The following is a 27,058-nucleotide window of genomic DNA, read 5'->3' on the forward strand; positions in this document are numbered from 1 at the left end:
GGAGAGATGGAGCCAGGCTCCACCCCTTCCAGCAGCACAGGTGAATTGCCTTCACCTGTGCTCCCATGGCTGACTCGTGGCTTGCCTCAGGTGATCAATCAGAGGTTCAGGCCGTGACTCAGCAGTTCCCATACAGACCCCTAAAACTCAGTGCTGAATGTACATGTGCATATTCAGTAAGGAAAAAAAAAGTACTCTTGGCACTTTCTGAACTTTCTGAACTGTGAAGCAGTTTTGTCTCCTTTTATTTCACATTTAAGACTTTTTCTTTGTTCTCAATTTTGTCATTTGTTTTCCACTGTACAAAAAGGGATTTTTTTTCTTCCAAAACACATTGGAAAAATAACTTCAGTAAGTTACTGCTATTAACATGGCAATAACATTGCCCCCTAGAAATATACTCACACTTTTCCATGGCTTCCCCCAAGAACTAGTGCCCATGGAGGAGATAGGTTGCATCCTAAGAGTTGTCATTCTTTTCTCACATACACTATAATGAGAGATTGTAGACAGAGTAGAAATACGCAGACATGCCAGAGAAGCTACACACATCCCACCTAAGAGCCAGATTTTGGGGTGGAGACACAGTTAAACTGAATAGCACATCCACATGGTTGCTGGTCTAAGGAATCTTTTTGCAAACAGGAAGAATTTAGCTCCTGGGTTTCTGCTATCATATTGAACATGTGCCTTAAACAATGGTAAGGTGATCCATTGTCTTCTAGGCAGATCACATTGTTCACTGAGCCTCTAGAATGACCTGTATAATACATGCAAGACAGCTAAAGCTGACAATGTCTGGTCCCTTCAGTTCACTGCCTCTCTCAGAGTGAGGTGGTGCGTGACACCTTCTTGCCCATCCTAGACCAGGCCTTCATACTGCTGACAAGGTTTCCAAATCACCTTCGGCTCTGAAGGTGTACAGGGGATTGTTCCAGGCAGAAAATGCTGAAGCACTTTTACCATTATTCCAGCTGTATTCTGGAGCCTTCATTCCTCTCATTTCTCAAGCACTTTTCAGTCACCTACAAATAGCAGATGCTGGCAAATAATATTAACATTTCCTTGTCAAACCATAGTTTTAAATGATCTCCACAATCCTTCTCAGAGTGCTACAGTGATTATGAAACTGGTTAAAAAATAAAAATTCATGAAGGAGAAGCATTAAAAGTAAAGGTTCCCCCAGGGCAGTGGGGCTGGTGGGCTGCTGGGAAGGAAGAGCTGAGCTCTGGACACTGAGACGCTGCAGTGGGTTTGCTCAGGTCCAAGCTGTGAAAGCTCATGACTTCCAGTTCAGGGCTGTTCTCTGCCAGCCAACCTGAGGAGCTTACAGCTGTCTGTAGAAGAGCATGTTGGTGTAAGAGGGATTTTCTGCCTGCAGCAGTTGCTCCGATTTCAGGTCATACTCTAGATATCACCAATTTGACAGATAAATTATGAGATGTTCATTTAGTTTTGTATTTCTCAATCACTGCTGACTTTTGCTAAGCATCTTACTGGCTTCTAACTATCACTCAGAAAATTAAGAATAGGCATGAAAGAAAGCCCTTCATTATTAACTGCTCAGAGTAGGCAAACGTGAGTTTGAGATTACTACTGTCTTAGTTGGTGGTATGGGCAGCTGATCAGAAAAGACAGGGAGAGTCAGAAATTCTTGAAATGACTGGTAAATTCACCACAGGAAAACCCCATGCACGGGAAACTATTGGTGCTCATAAGATAATTAGAATAGAATAGTAGCAATTCATCTGCATTAAACTTAATGTTATCATCAGTCATTTGTGGCATGAAGTTTTAAGACACACTCCTAAATTTGCTCATGCCAAATCTGTTGGTTTTTGGTCTTATAAGGTTCTACAACTCAATGATTTTCCTTTGTTTGTTTAATTCTTCATTGTCCATGACAAGATATGTTCAAACACCACATCTTCTTAAGTTCTTCACTATAAGGAGGGTATTGTCTGTCTCTGGCCAGGACCCAGCACTAGGTGGAGGTCACACAGATGAAACGGAAGGTGAGGTGTCCCTCTTATCTGCTTGCAGAGACAGAGATCAAACGTTTCTGCTACAGGTCAACTTCAAACAACCAGATTGAGTTAATGCTTCCCTCTGTAAACAGAGCTCTTGTCTCATCCTTGCTCATCTTCCCAAGACAGCTTAACATCCCTGTCAGTATCCCAAATAACTTATCCTCAACCAAAAAGATGACAAGTAACAATGAGGGGAAGAAGGAATTTGGAAGACACCTAGGTCCAGGTCAGGGTGAGATGATTTGGCTTGCAGAAATGGACAGAGTATATTTTAGAATGGAAAAAATTAGCATGTCTAGGACACAAGACCACAGGTCTGGAGGGAGGCACCAATGGGCAATGGGATGATCTGACCTGCAAAACTAATGCCCTGAGTAAGAAGTGACAGCTATGTAACAGAAGAGGAGTGCTACCACGTTTGACAAAGACCTTCAATGGACAGAGCTTTTGCTGCAGTGTTGCTGGGTAAGAGGAGCAGCCCAGGGTGAATGGATTCCCAGTCTCATCACTTCTGATCCAAAAAGGGCTGCCCTGATTAGTGCTCTCCCTCATGAGACATCAGTTCTTCTGTTTGTCCAGATGGTCCAAGGGCAAAGGCTCACATATTCATCTTTTCCTCTCCAAAGTTATTCAAAGTCATCCAATAAACATCTCAAATGTATAAAGAAATAAATAAAAGCTCATTGAGCTGGATAGTGCAATTAAGCTGATCTGCTCTCTATCAAAATCAAAAAGTGCTTCCTTCCTGGAAACAACACACTTAGAAAAAATGAATTTATTTCACATTTACAGAAGAATACACTGCTTTTTTTGAATGTCCTTATACTTGGAAGAAGAACATGGATTTAATCCATACCCTGGAGCAAACTTCAAAGTGGTGGCAAGTGAAGAAGAAATTCCCAGTATGGGATCACAGTCCTTTGCTCAACATCATCCTTTAGAGATCAAATATAAGAATTGGTGTTCTGGTGTTTCTTCTTCTTCTTCCCACATTTACCACAGTGACTGAAGGAAAAAAGAAGGCATAAATGAGGAAGAAAAAAGGAGTTGTAGTTCAAGCCACAGTACTGACGTTCAATTGTGTTTGGTTTTTTTTGGTTGTGTATTGAAGTGGTAAAATGCTGACACAAGATCCAAACGCACTGTATGAAACAGTAGTCTATGTCACTAACTCATTAAGAAATTTGCTGTCAGGCAAGCCAAGCTGTAAATTTTCCCTATATGCCTGTAGTGCATTGAAGATTCTAGTTCATCACGTGCTAGGAATGGGGAAGCTGTGCCTATATGTCTTCAGTTATAAATTCATTCAGTGGAAGCTGTGGAAGCTTTCACAAGCTATGGACTTCTTCACAGCACGCTTTAATTGAGGTAATGTCTGGTTTTCTTGACCAGAGAACTGCAGAATATTCTTTGCAGTCTATCTCTTGTACACTATCATTTTCTGCCTCCAGAAGTACACAGGAAAAATTTATGAGAAAAATACAGATTATCTCCCAATGGTTTTTGGGGGTGGTGATCTGTTTAGCAACCTGTCTTAGTGGTACTGGAAAGTTCACACTTTTATTTAGGAAAAATTATCTGCTCATAGTATCAACCTGACTAGGGAATTTACTTGGATGCTCAAAACACATCTATAATTTATGGTGGTCAACAAGGTTGGAGAAGAATATCCTCAGGAAACCTCGATCAGGTAAAAGTTAGAAAATACATAGCATACCCTGAAAGTTGCTCTACATCCTCCACTGTCTCAGGTAAAGAGATTCCCTTTGTCTCTGGTAAAAGTAATACTAGGATCCCACAGACAACTGCAAGAATACCTGCAATGGGCATGAATGAAAAACAAAAAGAATTTTAAAAGGTGTTACTTTTTTATATTCAGGGTTCATCAGATAAGGAAAACTTACTCAGACTAAGGTTAAAGGGATATTTTTAAAGTACAACAGGTATTTCTGATTAGTCCTACTCCTATTGAGTACCTTCATGTGAATTTAACGAGCATCTGTTACAAAAACAAACGAACAAACAAAAAAAACAGAGCTGAAAAAAAAAAAGAGGAATATGACTTCATTTGCAGCCTGAATTGCCCAAAATAAGAGATCTTAGAGGTCAAATCTTATATATCCTTCAGCAGCATAAGTATTTCAGCATTAGATAATGTAATCGCAGTACTTCTATATGCTTCTATTCTTAAATTAATAGGATTTTTTTTAAATATATTTTGTCTTTCCATTTATGTTTCCAAGCTAAATTTGTCATTAGCATCAATTTCACTTCTTACTTTATCCTATACCTTTTCCTTTTTTTCCCCAGCCACACATAGCTCTTGTAAGTCTGGTTTACTTCCAGCCTCCTTGTTGGAAAAAAAATATACATTTTTTTTTCTGCATATTTATTCTGCAGGGTTTATTTTCTCAAAATTAAACTAAGGAAAAGAGTTTTTTTTTTACAGGAAAAAGAAGTTACGGCTAATACAACATCCACATCATAACCGTGTATATCAAAATAAAAATTGTTCAAGGACATTAATTGCTACTGTCCAGAGGTTAAGTTTACTCCTCTGCCATTACACAACTTAGCTGCAAGGTTTTTTAGTCTTGAAACACCGCACATAGCTTCATCCTTCAACACAGATACCAAAGGGAGCCTGAGATCTTCCAAAGCATGCTGTGAAACCACCCAGATCTCGACCATTTGCTGTTCAGCCTCTTGCACTAGGCATGATGGTTGAGAAGGGCTGGTTTCAGGGGAGATGAGGCCACACACTACACTAGTGTCCTAAGCAAAAAGCTCTTCTAGGAGAATATATCAACCAAAAGTCTATTTAAAATCAATTCTTACTGAAAATAATCAGAGGTAGCTCCAACCAAATGGCTGCTAATCGGAAAAGCAGAAATGGGGCTATGATCCCACCTAGGTCACACAAACTTGAGCACAGGGAGACACCAAAGTTTCTGCAAAAGAAAAGCAATGCCAGATATTTAACAGATGCTAACAAGCAGATGATCAAATACAATTAACTCCAAAATTGTCTCATCAGTATATGCCACCTACCTTGAAGCGTGGTATTCAGTTAGGAAACTCTGGATAAAAATGAGTTGTACTAAAAATCAGTGAAATAGGGAATGGTGAAAAGCAGAGCAAAAAAGTTTTGCCTTACCTTAGTGTTGTTGGGTACAACTCAGAATTCACAAGGTACACGATTTCAAAAGCGATTGTGATGCCCAGCCTTCCCAGTGTGGCCACTGTGGTTTTGAACCATGGAATATCTGTCCATTCAGAAAGAAACCCTGGTGAGGGAGACTTTACTTCATCAGCAGAATGCTGTAAGCAGGGATTTCACCTTGATATGTGCACTGACTGCAGCACAGCAAAGGATTTTCCCAATTAGGCTGAGGTGGGATCTACTGAGCAGACTCTGGTTGCTACAGCTGCTTCTGGGTGCTCTGAGCTCACTAGTAGTCATTGGCAATGCTCCCATTCTTCCTCACGGACAGAAAAACTCCTGCCATGTGAAATCACTGACAACAGCAGCTTACCAAGCTTGAAAAAGGGACTGGAGAGTCAACTACTCAGCTGGGGATTTACAAGAAAAAAGCATTTTGGAAAGCTGTTCCTACCCCTGTCCAAATCAGCCTCTATAGTCATGACTGTGTGACAGGCAGGAGCAGAACGCATCCTCACTGCCTGTCTGCCCAAGTTATTCCTTGTCAGGACTTAGGTGGGACTCAGGTCTCACTCAGACATGCTATTTCTATTCTCATGCTCCTAAAAGCTCCAAGCCCTATAAGCAAAAGCTGTGACACAGCAACGCTGAATCAGTACATGCCAGACTGAAAGTTAAACTGCTGCAGATATCAGCCTATATTGGTGTTCACTGCTTTCCAGCATCATAAGATGTTGCTGTGGGGAAACAAATAACTTCCAACTAATTAAATCAGGAGAGCATATCATTCTCCTTAGAGTAGGCTAACTACAATTCATAATTTTTTTTTTATCTATTGCACATTGGATACACTCCTAACACTGATGCTCTCAGGCATCCTCCTGCTCTGGCACTTGGCATTGTATCTGTCACAACCAGCCCCAAGCCACTCGAGCAGGCTCTCTCTGCTCAGGCTCTGGCCACTGCCTCTTAACAGGGAGCCAGGTACAAAGAGCATGATGGCCACATCCACGCCACAGGGCAAAGCCATCCCAACTCATGTGAAACCCCTCAGCAGTCCTCCAGCTCCATCTGGAAAGCCAACAGCCTCTGATGGAGAGGCACCTAGAACATAATGTGGAGCACCTCAATGTCCTTGGAGGAGCATGGTCTCCTGTGTGGACACACCATGAGTGAGCAGACTGGGAGGATAGTAAAACAGTAACACTGAACCTGGCATGAAGGGGAGCTCTGCTTCTGGAGAGGGCTCTGGCAGAGATTGTATTTTCTCAGAACTCCAATAGGAGGAACAAGAAAACATTTCAGTTCTTTCAGAACCAGCAAATGGATACTTAGAGGTTTTTCCATTCCAAAATAATCAAACAAGACCCCCAACAAATTTCATCCTACATTGTGAAACTGCCTTTGCCCTGCAAAGCTCTGTTTTCAAACACTTGCCAGAAAAGCAAAGGTTGGAAATAACAAAACAAACCCACATTCTCATCCTGGTTCCCCTTCAGTCCATAGGGACCCCTCGGGAGAAGTGTAGCTCCTCCCTGAGCCAGGGGTTCTGACCTGTGTGACCACCCCAACATGACTAGGCTTTCACAAACTGCTGGTGCAGCTTTTCCCATCTGTGCAAACATTTTACTTGAAGCAGTACTGGGACCTCAGATGTCCTATCTGTGAGTACCTTAGCCACCAGGATTGGGCCCTCTGTGCCCTAATGTCAGTGCTCCACAGCAGAGAACTGGCCAGTAGCCAAGCATAGCATATTGGCTATACACAGGGGATCCCAGCAGCAGAAACCTGAGTCATGGTGGACAAAATCCTAGGGGAGAGCAGACCCAGCATTCAAAGACTTCAGTGGTCCTCAAACATGCACTAATAAGTACTTTTGGAGGAATTGCTTTGCAGGGAGCTTAACTGAGAGAGAGATGAGCAAACAGTCCTCTCTGAAGGATTTCATTTTGCACTCATTGCAAATCTGCCTGCTTACGTCAACATATTACACCCTTGAAACGGTTCCTCATGCTCTTCTGAAGAAAACTATTGTCCCTTGATAAAGTCTGTGATTAAAACCTCTTGGTTAGCAGAAACTGCCGCTTGTTCTGACAGGAACATCTCTGGGAAAAATGAGCCTCTCTAATGCCTGTTTGGTTGCCAGTTCCTTCTGTTCTGAGGCAAAGCACGCTGATGTGGTAACACACAGTACACAGCATCTCCAAATGTCCCTCTGTGAATATGCACTTGAAGGTACAATATAACAGCTATACAGGAGGGAAAACAATTTAAAGAAAACGAAGGAGTGCTGGGAAACCTTCAAGTGATATCAGACCCTTTACATGCCTTTGAAATCAGACAAGAATTACTTAATTGAAACTCATAACATTCCTCTACCCCCTCAACATTGCCCAGACTCCTGCTGTGTGCCACATCCCCTACTTCCTTGGATGAGGATGAAAGGGAGAGCATGAATGAGGGTGGACAGAGCACACAATAACCTGGCACCACTGAGCCACTGTAACAGTCTGATAAAAACAGGACAGCCCTGACGCCAGAGGAAGATCTCAAGAGGTTAGGGCCATAATATTTTCCCAGGTATCGTTTTATTTTGTAATGAGGGGACTCCAAACAGTGTCTTAGCTAGACCACTGATTTCTTCCATCATGAGACTTCCAAGTCAAAGAATGCATCTTCCCTTCCTGTGTGTTCTTCCTTTGCACGTGCCTTCAAAATTGTACAGGGCCTTTATACACATTTTCCAAGATCACACCCATCTGCTGTTCGCTGTTTATTAAAGATACAACTGTGCCATATCTCAGGACAGCCTACGAGCAAATAAATTGTGTTGTTTCATGACTCTTAGTTTTGCCTGCATCACTAGACCCCTTTTACTTTTGTCTACACGCCCTTGTTTAAGGGGTGTCAGAGAGAAAAGCCACTGACCTAAATAAGCCAAGGTAGTGAAGAATTGGAAATTACCTTCTGGCAAGAAGGCAGTAATAAGGCATGCAATTCCTGCCACAATGTTGCCTATTGCGAAGGGAAGGCGCCGGCCAATGCGATCAATTGTGATTAAAATTAGGAGAGCAGCAGGCAATTCAACAGCTCCTGAGATGAAGAAGTCCAGGTAGAGGTTTCCTCCAACAATTCCCAGGCGCATGACAAGCCCTTGGTAGATCAGGGCACTTGTGAACCTAAACACCAAAGACAAAATAGTGCCGTGAGGCAAATGGCTGGAAATGCCCTAGAAGTCAGCAGAGGATTACTCTTGATGATGTCCCACCCGTGTAACAAGCAGCACTGATTATGGCCACTTACCAGGCGTACATCAGGATGAGTGTGTTCCTCCTCATCTGAGGAGTCCTCACCAGGTCAAGAAAAGAGGGATTGGTGACCTCCACGTTGCTAACAGTGATCTGAGGAGAAAGGCAAACAGCAGAACCAGCTGTCAGGCATCTGACAGCACAGTATCAGTAAATGCAGTGCTCAGCAGTATTTCAGTGAAGTGAGAAAGCACACTGACAGCCTGGTTTGCTGCTTCTAGCACTCCGGAGCAGTACGTAGTTATTAGAAATAGCTTATAACTGAATTCAGCTACTAGTTTTCCTTAGCAACGACAGAGCAAAAATTGGAAAAAAAAAATCTCAAATTTTGACCTGAGAGTGGAAAAATGATTTCCTCATAGCAAACTGAAAGAGATTAACTTAGAATCCCTTGAAAGACAACGAATAGCTTTGTCCACACGATGGTCATTCCAAGCAGAGAATGCCACAGGACAAGCAAAGCAATGAGTTGTGGGATGGCCACTGGTGACACAGATGGGCAGCAGGAAGTGCGAGAAAAATAAGATCTGTGAAGGGGTTGCAAAATGTAACTGGTGAAATTCAGAGGCACTTCAAGTACAAAGCACTATGCTGATCAAGGCTTTTACCCTGAAACAACAAAAAAATCCTGTGAAGTATGGATTAATGTGCCTCAGAGGTTAAGTCTACTCACACTTCCTCTAGCACGATTATAATGAGGCAGATGATGAAGTAATTAGCTGGAAGGTTTAACAATAACAGAAAAGGGCTGGTTGATTATATCATGGCTATACTTTGGAGCGCATTGCCATAGAGTTTTGTGGAGCCAGAACACTAGCAGGGACAAAAAGGGATTATTAAGCACATCCACAGAGGCAGACTTGGCCACCAGTTTTTAAACGTGGCAAATCAGAAGGAGAACCTGGTCAGGAGTTTCCTAAGCCTGCCAGGGACCAGAGGTTGAGGAACATATCATGGGAAGGATCAGGCTACTCCTGCCCGAGACACTGCTCTTATTTTGTTCCCTAAGCATTCACTACTGATATTTACAGACATAACATTACGACACATGCTGGTGCCTGAGCCAACAGGCAGACCTTTGATTCTTATGTTCTTTTTGCAGGTGAGGAAGAGAACATACAGGAGGTTTTAAGCAGAGACCAACATGGATCTGCCTAAGGACTGGCAACCACAGTTGGAACTTCCATCATCTCACAGAAAAGCTGAGGGAAACATGGAGTTAAACCTGCTGCACATTTTGAGGGGGACTTCAGGCAGCCTGGCTGCTGTGGCTCCCAGAAAGGCAACCCTGGCCTGCAGGGAGATAGGGTGAGACAGAGAAGTACATAGGACCACATGCATTCATGAAGAGGCAACAGGTAAAGGCCAAAGCACTGTCTGAACACCTCCTCTGCTCAGCCAGGGCTGTGCCCATGGCTGTTGCTCTGCATTTGTTGTTCAGACCACAAAGCAGCACAAATGTTTCCAGTGAGATTTATACAGCCATATTTAAGCACAACTTTTCATAACTGAGTCACAAAACTTTTTAAGTAGAGAGAGAAATGCCACAGTTGTTTGAGCTTCCTTTCTGCTCCCTCTTGCTTTTCTTCTGCAGCCAGTGCCTTGAGTTTTCTTCAAAGCACTGCCACTTCTGCTGCATTCCAGAGCATTTTGTAGGGCAGGCTGAGGTTGCTGGGTTCCTGCACTGCTCTCAGACTTGCTCATAATATGGTTACAAAGCTGACATGACTGATTTATAAGAGCAGGCTGCCAGCCATCAGCTGTGCCTTTGTGCAAATATGGTTTTAGTCCTCCAAAGGATGGAAGATAAATCCAGCATGGCTGCTACCATACATTTTAATGACTCAATAAAGTCATAATAACCCCAAGCATAACTGAGCATTCTGTATAGATGAAGAAATAAAACACTGAAGAGTCAACAATTTGTCAGGAAGAAAATTCTCTTCTTCTCCCTTGAAGTCATGGAGAGCTTTGCTATTCACATCAGTGCAGCCAGGAATTCAAAGACAAGAGCCCACGTTTCCAAAGATACACAATGCGAAGACTCTGTGGGAAGTTTTATAATTAACTTCCATGGCATGTTTATGTCCCATCGAATTACATCTCAGTTTTTCAGCAACAAGTATCAAAGGCTACTCATAGCAGAGACATATAAGTCTGCACATACTTAACTCTGCAGAACAACGTGTGCACATGTATGAGACACATGTAAGCTAATGTATATACTGGAAATGTCTGTGTGTAAAGGGAGAGAGTATTTTGATCCATGACTCTCTCAAGAAGCAGTTCTTACTCAACTAGTCATGGCTCATTCTCCTTTTGGATAGAGATCAAGTATGAAACAATTAGCATGAAAAATAAATAGTAAGATAATTATAAGTCCTTTTTCCCAGTTGCTTGTAATATTCAACAAAGTTAATGAGTTCTGTACAGAGCTGAACTGTGCCAATGTCATAACTCAAAGAGCAATAGAAAGTAATGTTTATCTGTTTTTATACAAAGGTCATCTGTGTTCTCTGTGTGCCAGTAAAAACACAAGGCTGATGCATCCAGAGCCATACAAGGGATGCAGGCAATGAAACTGCTGTATAGGGACAGGATAATCTTAGCCAAAATATGATGAAAGATAATGCTTCTCACCCCCATCTCTCCACACCTGCACTTCTCTACCTGAAATTCTGGAGCTGCAATGTGAATGAGAACTCTGATGCAAGTTAATGTGAGAAATGCACTCACTTCTCTGCTAACGTGCTTCCTGGAGATACTGTCTCTCCTCTGGGCACAGCAACAAAGAGGACACATTGCATACTGAAAAGGTCCCAGGAACAGATTCAGCTTGAAGCTGGGATAATTTGCTGCAGCTATGAGTGCCTCAGGGTCATGAGGTGGAACACTTCTGAAAGAAATTAAATATGACTTACAGCAAAAAGTAGGAAAGACGTCTGCATTCTGATGTGACACTTGAATATGCTGATATGTCCAGAGAGGGGAAGGAGGAAGAGGGTGCAGGAGCTGCATGCAGAGGGAGAGCTGCAGCAGCAAAGCTTTTCCCATCGTTGGCCATGCTCAGCGCGTCTGGGTAATGCTGACCAGGACAGGTGAACCTCACTGGGCTATCTGCCCCAGCCAAGCACAATGAGCAGAGTTATCCATTTCTTTCTCATTAGTTAGCCCTTTTCAGTTTACTTATCTCTCACTGGTTTCAACCTGCACTTTTGTTGTACCAAAGGCTAATTCAGCACAGCTCATTTTGCTTTGTAGGACAGCTTAGGGTGATTTCCTGATCTTGGCTGGTATTACATTCGTGCTTTGGCTTTCACTGGTGACTTGGCTCACTAATCGCTGGCCTAAGCTATTACTTCTCCTCAAATCTCCCTCAATCACATTGTTTCACTAACATACAACAGTTTTATTCTGTATATTCCATTTCTTGGCCACAGAAGTTAAGTATAACTTTTTCCCTGAAAAACTCCTCCCTCCTCCCCCCCAATCATTACTGCTCCCCTGAACAATGTAACATACAAAACTTAATTACAGCAACACTATGGTACTTAAGTTGCTTATAAATAAAGCATCTGGCTATGGAAATGTGTGGGTCAGCACACTAATCCCTGATAGTATGTCTAGTTTTGACTTTAGAAAATCATTAGTCTAGAGACATATCTCAAGAGGCACAGCATAGGTCATGGCCCTGCTTCTCTACAGAGCCTGCCGTGTTAAGATTAATTTGCCTGAGCTGTCATTAACAGACACTTAATGAAGTGGAAATACAATGGAATATAAAGTACAAACCAACTGGCATTTCTATAATACTTCCATATTTGCAGACTTCTAGTATGCTTCTTGCAAAGTCTGTAGTTATGGGGGCAGGAATGCTCTTGAATTAGCAGAACAGCTTCAGCTGAATGACCGATTTACAGAGCACATTTCTTAGCAGATAAATAAAATCCTGTGCATTTGAAAGAGATGTCTGGTGTTTAAGGAAGAAAGTATTAAACTTGCTTGGGGTTCATCCAGAACAATATTCTAGGATTTTTGTGAAGTGTTTCCACTTTTTTTTTTTTTTAAAGCTCAGATAAATCTCAGTTCCTCCCTTTCTAAAGGAAAGCAACAGGAAATAACTTCGTGAGATACCAACCTGTCAGAACCCAGGATGCCAACTACAAAGCACAGATTATAACCCTTCCTGAGAGGACAGGACAAACTAGTCCTCTCTAAACACTACCATCCTAACGTCTTCTTCCTAACGAGACTTCATTCATTGTTTTTCAAACTTTTTTTCAGCCCTTGTCTTTCTAGCCAGTAGCACTTTCCAGCACTCCTGCACTTAACAACCTAAGTATGGGGACTAAAATCTTGTTCTGGTGTGATGCTTCGAGTGTTGTCCACCATACAAATCACATTGAACTTTCAAAAGATTAAAAAAAATCCTAGGAAAAAAAAAAATCTAGCTCAGGCAGATGACAGTACCTCAGAGTAATGCGGCGAGAGATATTTTCCATTGTGTTTTGCAATGTCGTGCATGATTTTTAATGCTTTCTCTCCCTTTTTGCGTGTCAAAAGCCAACGTGGAGATTCAGGAACAACCCTGTAAAAACAGAGAAGTCATTAACAGGGGTTTTGCCTGTTAAAATCTTAAGCAAAGAAAAGTCCTTTGACTTTTGCCTGCTTTTATACCCTTTTATACACTGATTTTTCAATCTTTAGAAGCGAAAACTCCTCAGTCTCTCACACAATATGTCATCCTTGAGGGGAAGAAGGGAGGAAACAGACCATGTCAATGCTTAGCAAAGTTCAAAAGTAAGAAATCTAACTTATCTGCACCTTGTACATCAAGTGCAGTAACCAACAAACCAACAGGTTGTTGGTAGAACAGCAAGGTACACTGAAAGTCAACATTAACCATGTGTACTTTCAAGAACAGGCAGACCAGCAAGCTTCTAGCTATATTTATACATATTTTATAAACTGTGCCCAACACAAGACCATAGATTAGTGTTTCAGTTTCTGCTTTCTTGCAGTTAAGATTAATCACAGTCTAAAAGTGCCATGGCAATGACAGAAAACTTTTGAAGAAACAGTACAACATGCAAGAGAAGGATATATGGCTTAGTATGTACATGTGAGTACATGTATATACATACAAGATCTCCTTCCTAATTTACATCTTGCACACTAGAGATTTTGAGCCGCTGCGGTGGTCTCAAGGTTCTAATAGCAATAGCAACAAGAGCAATGACTGCAATGTTACCAGTAGTAGAGTAGGAAAAGGAAGTTGGGCAGTGAAATGGCCAGCTGGATCCCTTGCCAGGTGGGAACCAAGTAGGCAATTCCAGGGAGAATCATAATTCCCAAGGTGAAGAATATCTGTATCACAATCCCAACGATCCGCTGATCAGAACCAACAATCTCTGTCACTGAGCAGATAGAAAGCCAAAATGAACAAAACAGAAACAAACCTAGCTCAAAAAAAAAAAAAAAAAAAAGTCAGCAGTGGAGCATAAAGAAGAATGGTACTGTATCAGTTCAGGTCAGTCTGTCTAGCTAGCCCAGCATTTTTCCTTCAGCTGTATAAACTGTCACCAGGTATGTCCAAACATGAGTGGTACTGGTACCACCCCATTAACTTATCCACCATTCTTTGGCCAGAGGTCTCTGACTGCACGTTTACTAACAAATTAAACAGGGACAGACCAAGGTCTTGAGACTGCATCACAATTAGTAGCAGTTGTTTGCATTCTCCCTCACATAATTTTGGCTCATGCTCCAGACCAGAGGGTCATTCAGGCAGGGGCTGCACTTACAGTCAATATGGACAAAAATTCCATGGGGAAGAGAGTTTAGCTCCACCACACTGATTTCTCTGAGGGCTAAGATATGGTCTACAGTTTGCTTTATTTACTAGAACAAACATAGCCTTTTTTTTAATCCTTTGCTAGACTTTTTTATTTTGTGAATGTGTGCTTATGAAACATGTGCAAGCCCATATGTCAGACAGTATTCCTGTCAACAGGAAAAGCTGCATTGCTTCTGAATTTCCTATGACCTGCTACACACAAATAGTGTGGTGACACATATGAAAGGAGAATCAGAACAGTTCTGAAGGACGTCACTCTTTCTAGGCTGCCCTTACGCATTATTTTTTCCTTGCTCTTCTCCATGAGATCTCATGAGGTCAAGTAAGCATGTATGCTGCTGCTCATACCCATCTCATATCTGTACTCAGTATTGAAACAAGTTTGCACTTGCAATCGTACCAGTAAGTGAGTAGACATTGTCAGGTAAGGAAACTATTTTGTAGAGCTTCTATAAGGGTTCCTGGCATGTTTTGCATGCAGACTATATATCTGGGGAAACAGTCATTAGTTCCAACACGAGCCCAGCCCAGGATCATACCAAGTTACAATTTGCATGCATCCACCTTGTCACTGAGGATAAATGCATTAAATAGAATGGACTTGGGTTATTTGTCATCCCTTTTGATCAAGGAAAAATTATCATCAAGAGCAGGGATAACCAGACTCCTTGTCCTCCATTCCTCATTCCCTCACTTTTCTGAGTCAGAAAAAGAAAAATGGAAGATAACAGTTCTCACCAATCACATAGCATGTCATCCAGGTTCCCTTGCCAAAGACACCTTGGAGAAAACGGAAGATCAAAAATAGACTAAAGTCTGGTGCAAAAGCCACTATAATACCACATATCCCAACCCCAAGGCAGGAGAGCAGGTAGATGAGGATTCTGCCATATCTGTTGAAAAAAAGAAAATAAAAATCATGATAGTCAATAGAGTGTACCATCTCATTTGACTGTTAAATTCAAAGGTGCCTTTTTGAGATGTGCCTTGTTCCAAATGGAAGCTGCCTGAAACTTTGCAGTCTTGGCCCTCTTTTCTCCGTAGTAGTTATCACTGAATTTTAAAACTGGAGATGTTCTCATCAGATTCTCTTTTATTTTAGACAACTGCTGATCATATTGTAGCTAAACTATGGCCCCTAAGTCACAGTTTGTAGTTTTGATTTAGTTGAAATAAGGGAAAAATTTGTGCGTGTGTGTGGAGGGGGGAGGGAATTCTGTTTACACAGATTAATCTCTTAGTTGTAATTGTAGCCAGCTCTGTGGAAAAAAAGCCATTACTTCCTTAATCACCTTATCTGATTTTCCAGTGTTGCTTTTTTTTGTTTGTTTGTTTTTTCAGGTTTAAGACCACTTGGTTCTCAAGTCTGCCTAACTTTTTCATGACTCTCATTTTCCAGCAAAGTGTCATTGTTAATGGGTGTGCTGAAGGTAAGCCACAATTCCAGAAGAAAAAAGGGAAAAGCAGCAAAAGAAAAACACAATAAAACCTCCCTATAATTTTAATAGCAATCACGTCCTTGGAACACAACAAGAATTTCCATTTCTGTCTTTTCTGGTGTTGTTAATGCTATGGTTTTAAAAAGAAACTGAAAGCTGATACAGTTGTTTATATTACCAGAAAGGATTAGTATGTTTGTTCATTTTGTTCAAAAGATTTATTGGAAAGAATTGCTATGGGACAATAATCAGGATAGGAAGTTATTTTCATTTCAGTCAGTTCTTCTCAGTCTAAGTTCTTCTTTTTCAAAAAGAAAAGTCTAATGCCTTGGGTAAAGCACATTCCTGCAGTGCCTCCATCAAGGCATAGCAATCATAGTTGCTCTGTAGTTACATTACGATTAATACATGGGTACTCCTGGACATAACGTAATAATTAGCTGCAATATCTCTCATATAGTCTTAAGGTACTAGTATTACAACTGCACAACCAAACACTGAACAAACATACCCGAAGTCGCCCGTGCCATTACATCTCTTCCTCTTTTCTATATTCTTTAGTACTATATCCCTGGAAAAGATCAAGTTTTTCTTAAAAGTACTCTTGTTTGCTAGGTTAAAGTTTGGTTTCTGAGTTTACATTCCGGTTAATTCTGTAAGTGTTTCTGCTTGCTGTCCACTTCACTGGCAGAGCATATTTCTTCATAAAATACTTTATTTCTGCCTTTATTTTTCTTTGATAACTGATAATAGTGAACAGGGGTGCTCGTAGACAAAGCATAGGTTGCCTATCAATGAGTAATTACCAACACAAAGCAGAAGCCAGGCTCCTTCTTCCACTTTAAGAAAAAAATAGGTAGCAATAGCAGGGGCTCCCTGCTCTAGAGTGGGCTGCTGCCCAAGCCTGATTGTCAGCCACATCTTTTCTATGACATTCATCCAGCCCTAGCACAGTTAAAAACAGTACAGAGTTATGATCTTGATGGTCCACATGTAAGTCCAGCATGTGAACAGTTACCCTACTGCGCTCACTCCTCTTCTCCTCAAGTAGCTGCTTTCCTCAATGGTTCCCTTACATATTTTCCAGTAATCACTAGCCTAGAAAGCTCTTATGAATACATCCTTTTCATTCTGTATCCTTCTACCCTTCCTGGGTCCAGATGTGTACAGAAAACACTGGAAACCAATATTTTGGTTTTAAAGTCCAAGTATGATCAGGAAATATCACTGCCTGAAGATTCCTCCCCAAAAAAGAAGTCAAGGTTTGGTTAATCCAAACTGAAGTAGTTTACCCGAAGTTCACTAAACTTCCAAACTGGTCATGTGTGCTTACTGCAGTCACTACAGCTTATTTCATCTCCAAACAAATAGAAGGATAGCAGTGTTAACACTTTACCTGTCTGCTGCATAGCCAAGGGTGAAGGCACCAGCCAGAAAGCCCAAGTTGAGGATAGCCTGTGAGAGATCCAACATCCAGGCATGGCCACACACAAGGTTATACTGTGGGAACAAGAGAGAAGTGTAAACATCCTAGGTAGACTATCATCATCCCCAGAGCATAGCAGTACAGAAACAACATAAGCAGGAAGGACAAAGGTGAGAAGATGAGGAAGGAGATCTCTGGAACTGGAGTTTCACTTACATTCAGGAATCAGTTCGTTTTGATGGTGCATCACTTGTTACATACATTCACGTGTATATATATATATGTATATATGTATATATATGTATGTATATATATGTATATATATATATATGTATATATATTATAAAGTATAACTCTTTTTCTTTTCTCTATCTTAGTAAACAGTTTTATCTCAACCCATGAGTCTACTTCTTTTTCCCCCGCCATTTTCTCCCCTATCTCACAGGGAAGAGTAGGAGTGAGCAAAAGGGCTATGTAGCGTACAGCCATCTGCTGGGTTAAACCATAACACCTGGTCAGCAGGTCCTTTGGTAAGGTTCCTCTGGCCAGCTGAGCCTTCATTTCAGGCATAGGCAATATGTTTAGGCTGGAGCTGAACGCTGCTGCTCAGCTGAGCTTTTGTACAATGCAGCAATCTCTCTCACAGGACCCCAAAGCAGAAAGCCAGCTTCAGCCTGCATCTGTGCCCCAGCTCTCAACATGACTTCACATGAGCCTTCACACCACTTTATTCTCCTTCCAACAAATGCCTGTGGAGTCAGTCTGAATATGTCATTCTCCAAGAAAGGCAAAGTCCTCACACTGCTCTGCCAGCAGTCCCCAGGAATAACAGATAAGTTGACTTCATGGCCTGCAGAGTGAATAGTCTCTCCTGTGAGGGGTTAAGAATACTTACCACCACACAAACAGCTCAGCTCCTTCTGATTCAGACCTTGGAAGGAAATATCAGGCTGACAGATTAGCAGAGAGAGGTTAATTCAGGATGAGATTTAAGAGCCCCTCGCAGAATTGCCCGAGTTAGAGATCAAAAAGTCCTCTGATACTTATTCCTTCAGAAGATGGTCATGAGAGAGGATTCCCCTTATAAGCCAGAACAGCCAAAGCGAGAATAGGGAAAATAGGGAACACAAGAATAGAAAACAAACTAAGAGCATTATTGCCCTGCCAGAAACACCCATAAAATCAGTGTGAGAAAAAAAATTAAAAGATGCACATAATAAAACTGTCAAAGCAATGTCAGAATGAAATTATGCTTACACAGACATCAAAATCCATTAAGAAAATAGTTCTCCCTTGAATTCGGTTGTTGATTTCAGAGACCAAGCCCAAGATTTCTACACTTAAAAGCTGTATTGGTATTACTGTTTTCCCTAGCTGACATACCAGTTCTCCCAGGAAGGGGCGAATAATTGACCTCAAACCTGTTTACAATTGTACAGCTACTGACACACATGGAGCTCTGGCTGAAGAACTGTTCTCTGAAAGCAAACATGACCTCCTTGTTGACATTTGGTACCAAAATCCCCACTCTTTACAGTAAGATTGTCTCACCCCAGTGTAGCAAGCTGGCTGTCTGAATCAGTCATCAGGGCACTGTCAGAGCAGATGCAACCCATCCCAGGGGAGGTGTCCATAGTTAAGAGCAGGGTACTTTCCTTTGGGGCTGCCTGCCTCCTGCCCTTGACCATGCACAGGTAGCTCAGCAAGGTGCCTGAGATGACAATGTGCTAATGAGGTGACCCCCTCACCCCTGTTTCAGTCATTTCCTTCCCAAAGTGCCCCCACCACACCCCTTGATACATTACAGAGCTGTGATCATAGGAAGGCCATGCCAACCTTCGAAGCGCGGAGAGAAATTTCCAAAGATGCAAAGGTAACTTAGGAGCACCACAGTCAGGGAAGAGCGAGCTCCAACATGCCAGCTGTGAACTAGCCACCAAGCACCATCACCTTGCCCAAAGTAAAAATCCTGCGAGGCCCACGGCAGCAATGGGCCCTTGGGTGGCCATGTGGAGCAGCACCATGCCCTACCCAGGCCCTGGTTCTAGAAGCATGTATTTTTGATATATACTTTTGTAAATAATATATATTTAATCTTTAATTAATTTGATCTCTCTTTGCTATAAACAGGCAGTGTGAATAAGCAGTTAAAAAGAGTGGGAGAACACATGCAGAAACATTCAGAGAAAAATGTATTTACTGGAGAACAGTCTTTCATCTCAATATCACTCTCAGATGACAGAACAGATGAAACCAGCTCTGGCTAACAATATAGTCAAATATTTTAAATATTCTTGTAAACAGGAAAACAAAACTTCTAGGAAACTGTGCTCTTTCTGAAGAAATTAGTGAAGACACCTGAATTAGTCCCATGCCCTGTTCATTTTTAATGTATTTACATAACTTCTGGTACAGATAAGCACTCTTGAAGCTTTTCTTTTTGCTTGACCTAGCAGCTAGCAATTAAGTGATTATCCTGTAAATGTCTTCCTTTTCATCTGCAAACTATCTTTAAAGGAGAATTTAACAGTTACAAGAGAATTGCATGTCCTCTGGAAATCTTTTTACGTAATTGCCTTCAGACATTTAGTTCTACCTAATAGTTATTCCCCTATTTATCACTGGAAAAGTATTTGCATCTATATGCAAATATATACCCAGGATTTCAGTGACTCCATTTAGCCAGTAGTACTCCTGTATGACACCTCCTTGCTAAAACGTCTCCATGTACCTGTCTAGCAGCCTCCAAAAAAAAGTAAAGGAGTGGTGCCATCTCTCTGCTCCAGCATAGGACATGTGCCCCTCCAGGCACTAGCTGATGTTTGTGCCATCATCACATAGGCCGTGCCCATGCACAGGCAGATAGGGTCCACACTGAGGAATCTGCCAACCAGGAGCAATTGCATTAATACATCTGGCAACATCAAGGAATCCTTGTAACGAAATCAGTGGAGAGCCCATTCATTGACAGTACACATTCTTTTCATAGCAAAACAAAAAAATCCTAACTACCCCCTCCTGTGATCTAGCATGTTTTTGAAAACTGGTAATGTTGAGAATCAAAAACTCCAGAGCTCTATCTGTCTAGACCACAACTGACTGGTTGTTTTTTTTTAAATGTTTTGTTTTCCTGAACTTTCAAGTTTAGGACTCCCAGGGAAGAAGAGCTATAGCTCACATCTGCAGAAGAGATGCAAGAGCGATAGTTCATTGCTGAGTGCCATACAGACCTCAGCAAACTAGGATCCATGTGGGGTTTCCTTTCAGAAGTGCTACTCCATGGCTGCACCAGCATGTCTCATCTGCTGCAAAATTTGGGACAATATCCTAGAGAAACTTTTGGGAGACATCAGAGTGAGCAGGGCTGTGTTCAGTCCTCCTTTGGCATTTGAGGGTGAGACAAGCAATAGGAACTATCTTCTTCAGGATATCCCCCTCCATAGTATCCTTAAGAGTGGGGAAATAAGTCCCTCCTACCCTGATGGCCTAGCAGTACAGGCAGGTGGATGTTCTCAGTCCAGCTTAGAAGAACATCCCAGTGATGGATGTCTTTCCAGTCATTAAGAACTGGAACATCCAGAACATTAACATGAAATTGCAAGGCAGAATCGCCCCTTGGTGTGACTGAAGGAGAAACACTGGTACACTTTTTCACTGATCTCCAGAGTAGCACCAAATTACCTTGGCTAGATCATTTTGTGATAAGGAAGAGGTTTTGCACTGGACCTCTGCAGTTCATCAGAGAATAAGTTCTCATAAAAGGAGTGGGAACTGGCTGAGATGAGAACAGAATAAACACTCATACTTGACTTAGAATCACAAAACATAATTTGTGGCGACCTCTTATTTCCTCGTAGGCTTGGCAAGAGACAAGCTTTTTCCACTTCAGCTGGACATGAAGGCTAACAGCAGACTTGTAATTCCTTGTATTTGAGAGATGTAACAATTGGACAGATCAATATGATGGGAAAGGTGTTACAACAGAGGTGCAACAAAAGAAGGACCAGCACAATAGAAAGTTGCTATGAAGGAAGGGATGAAGATTGCTCACCTGTATCACAAGATTTCAAGTTTGGAGGAGAAAGCTTCATCAGGAAGGGATCTCCAGAAAAAGCACCTTCCCCACGAGCAGTCAGCCCTTAAATGAGGTCTAAGGAGGTGCAGCCAGGCTTCACCCCTTCTGGTCACACTGCAGAATTGCCTCCACCTGTTCTCCTAGGACTGACCGGGTCATTTCCCCAGGTGCTCAATCAGTGGTTCAGGCTGTGACTCAGCAGCTCCCATACAAAGAGGCTTTATGCACCAAGTCCCAAAATGTTTCAGCACACCTCTACCTGCAGAGATGCACTGTTTTAAATGACAACATTTCATTAAAAGCTCCTCAAAGCACTGCGCTTTTGTGTAGGAGTTTGGAAGTTCTTTTTTTACCTGTCACAGTAAAGTTCCAATGAGGAGTTTCACCCATCATTTGATGAAAGAGACCTACAGTAATCCATCAGCCCAGTTTCAACAGCATGGTTAAAACCTATACATGTGAGTTAAGTGGCATCCATACAAATGGCTAAACAGCAACAAAGACTTTAAGACAATTTACTGCTTATTTGCAAAAGGAAAATTGGAGTTGTTTATTTGCTGTTGGGCAGTTCTTCTCTCATCTCTTACATCCTCTGGACAGCCAGAGTGCTATCTTCAACACATATTTAATACAATGAAAGCCCTGCAAACACACACAGAGGAAAATCCTTTTGTAAAAGATTCTGAAAGAGTGCTACAGAACACAGTCATTTTCCATGTCTTATTTCAAGCTGAACACCTAACAGGACAAATGGAGCCAGCCTCTACTCTGCTCCCAGAGAAACATATAATCTCTTAAGAAACAGCATCTGTACAAAAAAAACAATATGACAAACCGAGGCCCAAACCCTCAACCAGCACCAGCTAGCTCAACTGAGACAACAGAAACACGGCCCCACAGATGTAACAGCAAGGAACAGCTCCAGCCCCTCTCACACAGGGAAAGTGGAGAGTTTTGTAGGAAATTTAGCTATTACTTCTGTCTGAGCTCGCGTCTGCTTTTTTCCACCTTCCCTTCACTGCTTAATATTAATCCCAGAGTGATGGTGGAAATAAGACAATGTACTATTGTGCCAGCAACAATGATCACACTAGATCAGTGCTTCAAGGGTGTTGTTTCTTGCTTCAGAGAGGGAGAGCAAAAAGACCAGCTGCGCTATCTCCAGCCAGAGCTGGACTGCTGCATTATCCCCTGAGATAAGAGACTGCAGAAACTGAAACAAACATTTCTGGCCTACTTACAGGTTCTGCAAATGTTGGCTGACTTATTTTCTGAGGCAAGCAGAGGAGTAAAAAGATTTATTCACAGCAGGTGCAACAGGATACATCTGAATTATCATTTGTCCACCTCAGACCTCACACTTTGACTATAAGTTGCTGCCAGGTCCTTAAACAACATCATCTGTGTCATGGAGACTTGCTGCAGGCAAGACAGATTGGGATCAGTCCCTTCTGCTGAACTTTTGCCAACCCAGGCTGCTAATAAGCCCAAAATATACCAGCTGTGATGTAGCTGCTTATCTGAGCACCCAGACTTTCCTCATGCTTTCATGCACCTTGACAGGCAATCCAAGCTACAGGTGTGACTGTAATTCGTGAGCATGCCTGAAGAAGTAAGTCATCATCACCAAAATGCCTGAATAAAATATTTAGTACTTTGCAAACCATTACGCTTTCATCATAGGTACTCAGCATAGGTAGCAGCTGTAAGACAAATGCCAGTCACTCCAAACATCCTCCTTCTTTACCTTTTACTGCTGAGCATAGGATATTCCTCTGGTTAGCCTGGGTCACCAAATCTGGCTGTGTCTCCTCCCAGCTTTTTGTGTACCCTCAGCTCCTCGCTGGCAGGGCAGCAAAAGAAACAAAGAGTCTTTGGCTCTGTGTACCTCTGCTCAGCAACAACTAAAACACTGGTGTATTATTATCACTATTTTCATCAGAAATCCAAAACACAGCATCATACCAACCTCTACAAAGAAAATTATGGCTATGCCAGCCAAAACCATGACATGATACACACAGTTATGCCTCCCGTTTATACATGGAGTTGCACAAGACTTCATCAAGTTGAATGGGAGAAGATTATACTTGGCTCAGATATCTACTCAGACCCATCATCAAAGACACTACCACATTAGAGGGATCTCAGCCAAGTTTCACACAATGTGAGGCCTTTGCTGGTATCTCAAAACCTTTAAATCATCCCAAGTGCACTTTGCTTAAGTCTCCTTCAAGCACCGCAGTGCCAGTGGATGACTCCACCATGACCTGGGTGGATCACCTCTCAGGGCCTGTGGACATCAGAAGATTTTAAAAGAAAACCCTTAGCATTGCTCTCTTACCTGTCACTAGGCCATACTGACAGGCTTTGCTAAGCACTGCTCCTATGATGATTGCTGAATAGATTTTGCTCTTCCCAAATGTGGAAGGACAAAAGCCCTGCTCTGTTCCCCAGCAGACACAGGAGCAGATATAAGGTACCGGAATTCTTCAGATAGTTGAAAGAAACAAAAAAATTTCTGCACATACATAGACAAAATGATGCATTTAATAGCAGATGCATGAGAAAAGGAGAAGATGTTTATTGATCTGGTTAAGCAGATTACAGATCTACTTAAATTCAGTCATTATTTGTTAGCACCTCAGATGAGTAAAAGGAGATTTAAGTCCCAGTTTTAATTTAGTCATCTCAAATCAAGATCCTTTAATAGCTGATCTCAAAGCAGCTATTAAACTAGGATATGCATGTCACAGGTTTCCTTACAACATGAAGAAACTGCGCCTCATGGGCTGTGAGTTGTCCGGCAAATGTTGCAAAACTGTGAAGAGCACAAGCACTGAGGTGTCCCAGCACCCTGGAGCTGCGGTGACACTGCTAGTGTGATCTGATGTCCCTGTGCAGGGACAGGCATTTCTGCCCCCTGCTACTCACAAGCCCTTTCTTTCTGTTTTTCTCAATTTGTTCCCTTGGCACATTAGGAGTGCTTCCCCAAACAACTTGCGTCCCTCCTGCTCTACACAGCCCTGGCAGTGCCCCAGGACAAAGGCAGGAGAGTGCACGGGGAAAGGAAAGGCACAGGAAAGGCAGCTGTGCACAGGGTTTGCCAGTGAACATTCAACCTTTCGCTCCCATTTACAGTGGCAGCACAGACATTGGTTTCGTTTTCTCTAAGCCATGCCAAGTGTTTCAATGCATCTGGAAAATTGAAAGGGTGAAGGCCATAAACAACCTCTGAACACAGTCCTGTTGGCACAACTCACATGCCACAGCAAATCTGAAGGGGCAATCTCCTTTTTTTTTTTTTTTTTTTTTTTTCCTTAAGCTACCAGGTAGCTGGTGAGCACGGCTTCCTAGGTAGGAGACAGCCGGACCTACACTTGTCCTGACACCAGCAGCATGCCTCACACCAGCAGCACAGCCTCCCTGCCACAGCCCAGCAGCATTCACCTTCCTGTCACTATTACCACCAGCCAAGACCAGGTTTAGACACCAGCTCCCACCTGTCACTTGCAGCCTAATTTTGGTGGTGGCACACAAAAACCAGTGTTCAGGGCACAAAACTTTACTCTGAAGACCCTGAGAACTGTGAGCAACAGTGTCTCAGCTGGACTGGGAGAGTAGCAAGTTGAAAGGTTGAGGTGGGCACCACTTTCTGCCTCATGTTTGCTCAAGGCTTCACTTGCTGTACCCTACTCTGCAATTCAGGGGCACAGCTCCAGCACAGTCAAAGCTGGTGAATCAGGCAGGAACTACAGCCAGCAGCTATGTTGCCATGTTTTGCACTGCACCTTGATTATTTCCTGCTCAGCTTCCCGAAGCACACTAGTAATTTTTCATCACTGCATTGGTGACACAGTTGGAGAGGTCTACTGTACACTTACTTCACTATTACAGACTGCACAGAGGATTTTCTAGGACAGCATTGCACGTGGCTTTTCACAGCCTCACGAATGTCACCTACACGTGCTTACCAGCAGTGGTAACAGGTACTTGGTGGCACTCTGACATTTCAAGAGAAGCTAAATGATAGCTTTGAGCATAGATGTGTTGCTTTTTTCTTTAGTATACACAACAGTCTCAGCTGATTCCCATTGGATCTCAGAAGGGAGCCAGCTGCCAGTTTTCACTGCTACCTGCAGAGCTCAGCATTCATCACTGGAGACATGGAGAACACATGCTGCTGGACCAACCTGGTCACAGGCAGCCCCAGCCACAAGGGTATCACTTTGTTTTAACATCAAATCCCTCCAGCAAAAGAGAGCAGTAAGAGGAGGCACCATCCAGCTCAGCTCACGTTTCCCTGGAAGTTTGGCACTGACACCTGATCTCACTCTTTGTCCTGATCTGTTGGTGGGACCAAAGCCAACCCAGTAAGGAAAATCAGTGCCTGAAGAAGTGACTCATCCTCAGGTCCTCCTACTGCAACCCCACCCTGCGAGGGAAGCGCTGAGGTGGGGACAGAGCCTTTCCTTACCTCGCTGACAATGGAGGCGTGGGGCTGTTGGTACACCCAGGAGTCCTGGCAGGTGGCGAGTGGTGGGCTGCCCACTCTACCATCGAGGCGGTGGCTGAGGGGGCTGGCACAGCCGGCAGCCGCATCCCAGGTCACATCCAGACGCTCGCAGCGCCCACCGGAGGAGCCATTCACCAGCAGCAGCAGAGGCAAAACTGTGAAATTTCGCTCCTCTTCCAGCGTCCAGCCGCACTTTTCACTTAAATCAGCCGCCCCAGGTATCCGGCACCAATAGTTGTCCGGCACCTGCCCAAGGAAAACCACGCTGGCAAATAGGAATGAAAAAGTGATGCCTGTCTGACAAAGGAGGAAAAAGACCCTTTTCTGAAATCTTCCAAATTCCCCGGCTTCCTTCAACACCTCATCGAAGGAGGGCATGGTGCGAGACAGCTTGCCCTCTCAATGTGCCCGCAGGGCTTCCGCTTTGCAGCAGCTCTGTGCTCATGTCCCACGGGTGCCCCCGTGCATGACCCTCCGGCGACATGCAGCGTGCCAGGCTGCAGGCAGCCCGGGGCACAGAGATTTAAAGAGCACGAAAATACTGTCGGAGAGGAGGGGCGAGCCGTTTCCTATTCATCCTGAATGTCAAGCAGATCGTGTAATAAAAGCAGTTAACTCCTTAGGGGTGAGTGAGGCGCTAATGCTGATGTAAATATGTAGGTGCAAGGGCAAAGCAGTGAGTTAATCGGAAAGAGCAGAGGCTGTTGCAGAATGCAGCAATGAGTGATGCAGCCACTCAGCAGGAGAGAAAGTTGCCTCAGAGAGAACTGTGAAGTCTTTCTTCAGCAAACAGAAGTGAGTACTGCAGTAATGGTTTATTACTTGTCCAGAGTGCTACTTCATCACTTGTACAGATTTAATTTGGAAGTCTTTCCTTTCCATAGCATAATTAAAAGAAGGCTCTCTAACTGTTCCAGTCCAAAATCCAGGATTTTTTTTTAAAGTTGGCTCCATCTATTTATAAAAGACTTTTACATGTCCTTGTTCATTTTATTTTCACAAAATCTTCCCCATAAGTAAAATGCAAAATGACCGTTTTCACTTTCTGCCTATCAAAAACAAATCGTTTCACTTTTCTTTTCTGCTGGATTTTTGAGTGTGAGAAGGGAAGGGAGAGCCAGATCTGGGCTTCATTTCATGGGCACATGGGCACAACTCATATAGAACTCTCAGTCAGATCAGAGGCAACAATACACATTCTGCACTTTATTTGGATTATAAGGTCTACAGCCCCACTCTCCCTT

General features: G+C 42.7%; 1 protein-coding gene across 1 annotated transcript; it reads right to left on the bottom strand.

Annotated features, from left to right (window-relative positions):
* Positions 1-2,974: 2,974 nt before the first annotated feature.
* SLC22A3 (solute carrier family 22 member 3) lies at positions 2,975-26,192 on the bottom strand (the record flags this gene model as incomplete). Its single annotated transcript, XM_079550123.1, has 11 exons — positions 2,975-3,035; positions 3,748-3,847; positions 4,869-4,981; positions 5,188-5,296; positions 8,158-8,372; positions 8,497-8,594; positions 12,972-13,089; positions 13,753-13,918; positions 15,097-15,251; positions 17,194-17,297; positions 25,776-26,192. 11 exons carry the CDS (start codon positions 26,190-26,192, stop codon positions 2,975-2,977), a joined length of 1,656 nt encoding a protein of 551 aa, XP_079406249.1.
* Positions 26,193-27,058: the final 866 nt, after the last annotated feature.

This window comes from Tetrao urogallus (genome assembly GCF_951394365.1).
Source record: "Tetrao urogallus genome assembly, chromosome: 2".
In the NCBI taxonomy this organism is placed as follows: domain Eukaryota; kingdom Metazoa; phylum Chordata; class Aves; order Galliformes; family Phasianidae; genus Tetrao; species Tetrao urogallus.